This window comes from Penaeus monodon, chromosome 37 (assembly GCF_015228065.2).
Source record: "Penaeus monodon isolate SGIC_2016 chromosome 37, NSTDA_Pmon_1, whole genome shotgun sequence".
NCBI lineage: Eukaryota > Metazoa > Arthropoda > Malacostraca > Decapoda > Penaeidae > Penaeus > Penaeus monodon.
Window position 1 is genome coordinate 4,274,393 of NC_051422.1, and position 7,500 is coordinate 4,281,892.

At 37.0% G+C, this 7,500-nt stretch overlaps 1 protein-coding gene across 1 annotated transcript in view; it reads right to left on the reverse strand.

Moving 5' to 3' along the window:
* The window catches only part of LOC119596364 (dynamin-binding protein-like), a gene marked incomplete at its 5' end in the record, with an annotated part of 27,113 nt that overhangs the window by 17,568 nt on the left and 2,045 nt on the right, over positions 1-7,500 (reverse strand). The window contains 8 exon segments of the mRNA XM_037945579.1: positions 1,667-1,797; positions 2,740-2,876; positions 3,682-3,803; positions 4,763-4,933; positions 5,359-5,520; positions 5,800-5,951; positions 6,190-6,309; positions 7,417-7,500. The exon segment at positions 7,417-7,500 is cut by the window's right edge and continues 2,045 nt beyond it. Coding sequence (XP_037801507.1) covers positions 1,667-1,797; positions 2,740-2,876; positions 3,682-3,803; positions 4,763-4,933; positions 5,359-5,520; positions 5,800-5,951; positions 6,190-6,309; positions 7,417-7,500 — 1,079 coding nt within the window.

The window sequence follows — 7,500 nt, forward strand, 5'->3', positions numbered from 1 at the left end:
GAGAGAGGAAGAGAAGAGGAGAGGAAAGAGAGAAGGAGACGAGACAGAGAAGAGAGCAGGAGAGAAGAGAGAGAGAGAGAGAGAGACCAGAGAGAGAGGGAGAGAGCCAGAGAGAGAGGGAGAGAGCCAGAGAGAGAGAGAGAGAGCGAAAGACAGACAGAGAAAGAAAGACAGACAGAGAGAGAAAGACAGACAGAGACAGACAGACAGAGTGAAAGAGAAAGAAAGAAAGAAAGAAAGAAAGAAAGAAAGAGAGAGAGAGAGAGAGAGAGAGAGAGAGAGAGAGAGAGAGCCAGAGAGAGAGGAGAGAGCCAGAGAGAGAGGGAGAGAGCAGAGAGAGAGAGAGAGAGCGAAAGACAGACAGAGAAAGAAAGACAGACAGAGAGAGAAAGACAGACAGAGAGAGAAAGACAGAGAAAGAGAGACAGAGACAGACAGACAGAGACAGACAGACAGAGTGAAAGAGAAAGAAAGAAAGAGAAAGAGAGAGGAGAGAGAGAGAGAGAGGAGACGAGCAGACAGACAGAGACAGAAGACAGAGGAAAGAAAGAAAGAAAGAGAAAGAGAGAGACAAAGACAGAGAAGACAGAGAAGAGAGAAGACAGAGAGAGAGAAAGACAGAGAGAAGAGAAGAAACAGACAGAGAGAAGACAAACAGAGAGAAAGAGAAAGAAAAGAGACAGGACAAAGAAAGAGAAAGAAAGAAAGAAAGAAAGAAAGAGAGAGAGAGAAAGAGAGAGAGATAGAGAGAGAGAGAGAGAGAGAGAGAGAGAGAGAAAAGGCAGTGGACATTTCAAGTATTCTGGCCCTATAACCATGAATGGGTTACCCCAGAAGGCCATGATCGTGGCCCAGCAGGCATATGAACACATTTATAGCTCGTTTACCCTCTGTACTTTCTTACTTTTCTATTAATGTGTAATACTGTAAATTTTGGAGTAATATGTATGGATAAGCAAATTGATGGGATGTCTCCTTTATTAATTTTCCAGTTTTTAACCACAAACATGGTGCTAGCTCATACATTTTATGTTGAAGTAAGGGGTTAAAAGCTATCAGGGTAAAAAAAATTAACCCCCAAAATGGCTGAAGCTTTGCAACCATAACAAGAGAAATATTATTCATCAAATCTTCAAATGAAAAGCAGGATCTGGTCTACTGACATGAGAAAAATAAAACCACTTCAAAAGAGAAATCTCATATCTAACACCAGATGAGATGTACAAATGATCTTACAGAATAAACCCTTGTAAACAGAAACCATACACTAAAACACCAAATGACAAGCATTAATGTATAAAAGGTATGAATGAGAATGAATATCTTCACAATACAAGAGATGTATTTGACAGGTTTCGATTACATCTTCATCAGAAATACATGTATTTTTGATGAAGATATAATCAAAACCAGCCAAATACATCTCTTGTATTGTGAAGATATTCATTCTCAGTCATACCTTTTATACATTTGCTGACATGAATATGGTTCAAGCATTAATGTCCTGGTATATCAAACTTTAAAATACTATATCAAATAGATTTTGTACAAAAAGCATTAATATTCTGGCATATCCAAATGAAAGAACTAACCCCCTTAAAATGGAAGTTATACACCAAAACAACAGCTTTGAAAGTGCCACCAACAAGACACAACATACCCTTACCTGGCTCATGATGCCCAACATCTCCGAAACCATGGCTGAGATTCTGGCCGACTTCTTTACCACTGAGTGCATACTCACTCTCTGCATCTTGCTCTGGAGAGACTGGTCCCCTCCAGCACGATATTTGTTAACTTTTGAAAGAATAGCAGGAGAAAGGTGGAGAATTTGAAAAGAGAAAAATAAAAAGAGATAAAAAATTAAGGTAATATCTGATCTATTTAATTGGTATGAGACATGAGTTCCAAAATCTAATCAGATGTTAAACAGGAGCTGTTTATCAGTGATAAGATAAAACAGTTGCATAAAAAAAGACAATAATAATGAAACTTTATATCATCACATGAATAAGAAAAAAACGAAATAATATTGACTGCTTATCACAATCTCAAATCTACAGATGTTGCTTTATCAGATTATGAGTACAATACACACATACATACATATATATATATATATATATATATATATATATATATATATATATATATATATATATATATATATATATATATATAGGTGAATGGTGAAGAGAAGTATGAAAATAAGCAAAGGAAGAAAGTGAGAGATGAAGAATGAGAGACAAAAAGAAAAGATATATGACAAAATAAAGACAAAAAAAAAAGTACATCAAGCACAAAAAGAGAGAGAGAGAGAGAGAGAGAGAGAGGAGAGAGAGAGAGAGAGAGAGAGAGAGGAGAGAGAGAGAGAGAGAGAGAGAGAGAGAGAGAAAGAGAGAGAGAGAGAGAGAGCGAGAGAGAGAGAGAGAGAGAGAGAGAGAGAGAGAGAGAGAGAGAGAGAGAGGAGAGAGAGAGAGAGAGAGAGAGAGAGAGAGAGAGAGACTAAATGTCATGCAGAAGTAAAACCATACTAATAATAAGAGAAAGTGAGGAAAGGAGAATGAAAAAAGTTATTGATGAAGAAGTAAAGTCAGCAGAATCTCAACTTACTCATATAAAAAAGGGTTCATATTTTTGTATCTACTCGCAGCCATTTCTCTTTCATTCCTCTTACTAACTCTTCAGTCCTCACAGCCTAACAGACCTCAATCTTAAAACAGTTCACTGGCAACTCACTAAGGTCAAGCCTCTTGGTATACTCATTGATGTCTTTGGCCACGTTGGCCATCCGGGTCTTGGCTTCCGTTAGGTCCTTGAAGTCTGGGTGTCCCATAGGCGTTTCACTCACAAGGCGGTCCAGGAAGAGGGGATACCTGCATGGGGAAGAGGACACTAAGCCTTGGTTCTGTGTATTCTTATCCTTTTACATTCTCTGGGGCGAGGAGGTCCTCTCTGTTGCTTTGAAATTTGGAACATATAATTTTTCCCTATACATTAACCCACAGATCATAGATTTCATGACAAAGAAAATAAGAAGCATATATGAGAATGGCCAACTTTGCACGGACTGCTAAGATATTTTTTTCAGGTCATTGTCACTGACATGCTACAGGGAGGAGATAGAGCTGGCAGAAGTTTACGTAAACATTCAATTCTTATCTGACAAAAAAAAGACAAATAGATGGGAAACAAGCAATACACCAAACTAGCCACTCTGGTTCATGCAAAGAGCCACTGTTTGCATGAACAGCTGGCTGGGTTAAGGGACAGCCACTGCCCCCAGACACAGCCAGCTGTTACGGAGTACATCCCCCAATGAGTTAAATATATTACAAACATTTGTCACAAATTTCTGCCAAATCATCATTGCCCAATATATTTTACTGCATAGACTTTAAACTTTATTTCAATCACATCCACATTTCATTCTCTTTGACATCCTCATTCTAGTCATGATTTGACTGTGATTAAATTGGTTTAGCATTAAGAAATTGTAAAAATATAATGCTACACAAGCCACATGCATCAGTTAAGCCTAATCTACAATTGTCTACTTTACCAATAAGCCCTTTCATTAAAATGTCAAGGCAGGTATCACCTAATTAACTAAATCAGTTACTATAAAACACTCTACTGTAGGATCCCACTGCACTCCCACTGGCATTCTACAAGACTCACTTTAGGACTCTCTGGACTGGTTTGATGAGGACTGATCTCATGTCCATTAGCTGAATCTTGTGCTGCTGAAGTTCCTGCAACACCCACTGCAAGAAGGCTGCAGGTCCTGGATCTTCTATATACTGTAATAGTGAGTTTCATGAAATGAGAATCAAATTAATTCCAGGTGTTTTCCATAATCCATCTTTTCCTTACAAGCTTATGACCTTTTATGTTTAATCTCACTTAGAGGTTGTAAATTTGTGCTCAAATTTGTGCAAGTCATGGTAAGTCTCTTGCTGGTATGTCACATAGTAATCAAAAAGCAGTGTTAAAGTTGAAAAAAGTTATTGTTGGCACAGAAAATGAAGAGGAAAAGGGAGGGGTGTTGGAGGGCAAGACAGAGGTGGTCAGAGATGGCAAGTACAGGAGATATGAAGGAGCGAGAAAGACTGATAGAGGGAGACGAAGAGAGGGAGGGGAGAGGGGGAAAAGAGTGGGAAAAGGGAGAAAAGGAGGGAGGGAGAAAGGAGGAGAGAGAGAGAGAGAGAGAGAGAGAGAGAGAGAGAGAGAGAGAGAGAGAGAGAGAGGAGAGAGGAGAGAAGAGAGAGAGAGAAGAGAGAGAGAGAAAGAGAGAGAAGAGAGAGAAAGAGAGAAGAGAGAGAGAAAGAGAGAGGAGAGAAGAGAGAGAGAGAGAGAGAGGAGAGAGAGAGAGAGAGCAAATAAGAGGAGGAGAGAGAGAGAAGGATGAGAGAGGAGGGAGATAAAGGAGGGTGAGATGGAAAGAGATAGGGGAGATAGAGAGATATAGGGAGGAGGGAGAGAAAGAAATAACAGAATTTCCAGTGTGAAACAACATCTATCATGCTCCATGATAACAATACTGTTACATAATTCAGTTTTTTTTGTCTACTCAAACACTCCTAATGTTTTAATAATTACTTCAGTTTCAAATCTATTTGCTTTGCTGGGCAGGCTAATTCCCCTAAGGGAGTAACCCATATAATTATGATTTCAATGAAGGACAATAATTCAGCTCATTTTTGTGATTCCTAAGGTTGTGCCTTTCATCAACCTAGCAAAATCCATGAGCATCACATACCTTCTTTAACAGAGGCTCTGCAGCAACATTATGGTTGGAACAATATGCCTTGTACACCTCACACATTTCATCGGCACAGTTCAGGAATACCTGCCCTACCATCAGTTCTTCATCTTTGTGGTAGGCAACCTTATCTAGCTCTGACAAGAATTTCTTTGCCACAACTACAACCTGAAAAATGTATTGTTGCATTTTCTTAAAACCTTAATGGGGCAAAAAACAAATGAGACAAGATATCAAATTATCCTTTATTATACTAAACATTATCAATTATTTAAAAAACTCAGAACTTCTATCCATTAACAGAAAATACCATACAAAACACAATACTCTACCTCAGTACAGAAGACACATTGAAACCTAGAATTCTAACACAAACACAAGAGCTTCCAGTATTCTGAAGTAAGATTATTGTAACTAATGTTGAAAATGGTGAGAGCAAAAAAGAATAACATCCCACTGTAGGGTATGGGTATGGGATGAATGTTACCATGTTATGTACTTGTTCAAAATATTCTAAAAATGCAATACAGAAATGGTATTTATATATCTTGCACTGACTTGCACATATTCCAGTACCCTACAACACAACACACCTGACTAATGTTCCCCATAAGGGTTTTGATATCGACCATCTGAGACTCCTTCTGTGAGGAGGCCAGATGGATCACCTGGATGAGCGCCTCAAGGTCATGGATGTACTCATACTCTGTTGTCACCATCTCTTGCACCAGCTCATGGCGATGGTTCGATCTTCTCTGGGGGTTGTAAGGGAAGGGAATAATGTATGTTACAGATAACAGTACAAAAAGATATATAAATTCTGTCTGTATCTTTACTGGAATTAACAAAGATATCTATATCTATGAATCTGTCTTCATATTTTCAAAATCAACTGTGAAACTTTCATAATATCGATGAAAAAAAAATTAATCTGCAACTAGCACTGCATAATCTACATTCACATAAAAAGGAATCACACCAGCACACCTAATTGTTAGTCATCTCTGCAACAACGTAATCAAATTGTAACTCACCTCCAAGGCAGCAGCTGCCTTTTCTGCATCTTCCTCAGCAGATGCTGTGGTGCCTTCACCTATTTTGTTTGCTTTGTCATCAACATCAACACTTGCAGCATCCAACCCCTCTTCTGCTTGAAGTGACTTGTGCTCCTTACTCACATGCAAATCTAAATGGATGAGAGACTAATCATGATGAGTATGAAAGAAATTATTTGAAAAAGAAAAAATAAAGAGCTTTCTAATCATTTACACTATGTACTTTCAATTTTAACTTGAATTATTTAGATTACCTTAATTAATCCAAAACCTCTAGTTTCCACAGCAGTTCATATTTACAGCCTTTTACTTTTTTCTTATTGACTAGAATCAAAGAATCCATGGAGAGAAGGCTAGTAGGTTCCTCACCGTCAGGAGGCAGAGAGTAGTACTCCTCCAGTTCCTCATCCTTTTCAAAAACCTTTGGTGGCGGAGGTGGTGCTGGCCTCTGAGGAGTCAGAGCAGGTGTGATGCTTTCATTGGCCAAGCCTTAAAAGAAATAAATTGTTCAACAGTAATACTGAACATTATTATTTATAATGCACAAACTCAATAAACCTATCTTAACCATTTAATACTGGGACTGCATGAAAAATATACTGTACTGTTACCTGTTTGTTCCACTCCCACATTTTTTATGTAGAATAAATTTTGGCTTTTTGTTACAATTATCACTGTAAGCAACATTACATCATCATCATCATCATCATCATCATCATCATCATCATCATCATCATCATCATCATCATAACAATAACAATAACAATAACAATAACAATAACAATAACAATAATAATAACAATAATAATAATAATAACAATAACAATAACAATAACAATAACAATAACAATAACAACAACAACAACACAACAACAACAATGATAACATTAATAATAATAATAATATCAATAATGATATTAATTATAATGCTAATGATATTAACCCAAAGACTATGGATTTATGTACTGTTCCCTGTATTTTTTGTGAATTTTGTTACATACAGATGGCTCCACAAATGTTGAGCCTGCAAGAATTTTATCAGTATCCCCATTCCTTGAAATTGCAGGAAAATGTGTTTTTCTTTCTAATACTATTGATATTAATACTGTTATTATACTGATATTATGACTAATTAAATTATTAAAATTTTGGTAACATTAAAGACAATTAAATAATCCAAAAGAAAATTTCCAAAAATCAAGGAAAAGGGTAAACAGGTGAGAGAGGTAGGACTAATACCTGACTCCTTGGTGACTAAGCACTTGTAGAACCATCTATATGGTAAATACAATAAGTTAATTTATATTACAGTGGGCATGGCATATATTCTTGCCATCCATGCCTATTAGATTAATGATAATAATATCAATAATAATAATGTTAATCATGTTAATCAAAAAAGAAATTAAAATACAGTTTTATCACAAAAATGGGTAGTAATGGAGTACACAGGCGAGGTGAAGCAAACTTACTAAGAGACTTGCAAAACCATCTTTGAGTGAACAAGATCATTAAAATAAAACCACAGGGAACAGTGCATATACCTAATTTTAGGAGGTAAATAAAAATCATTCCAATTGAATCTTGCATTCTTACCTGATGAGTAACTATTTTCACTAACACTTGAGATGTCATCTGGAAAGGCTGCACTGTTGGCACTATCTCCCCTTGTCAGGCTTG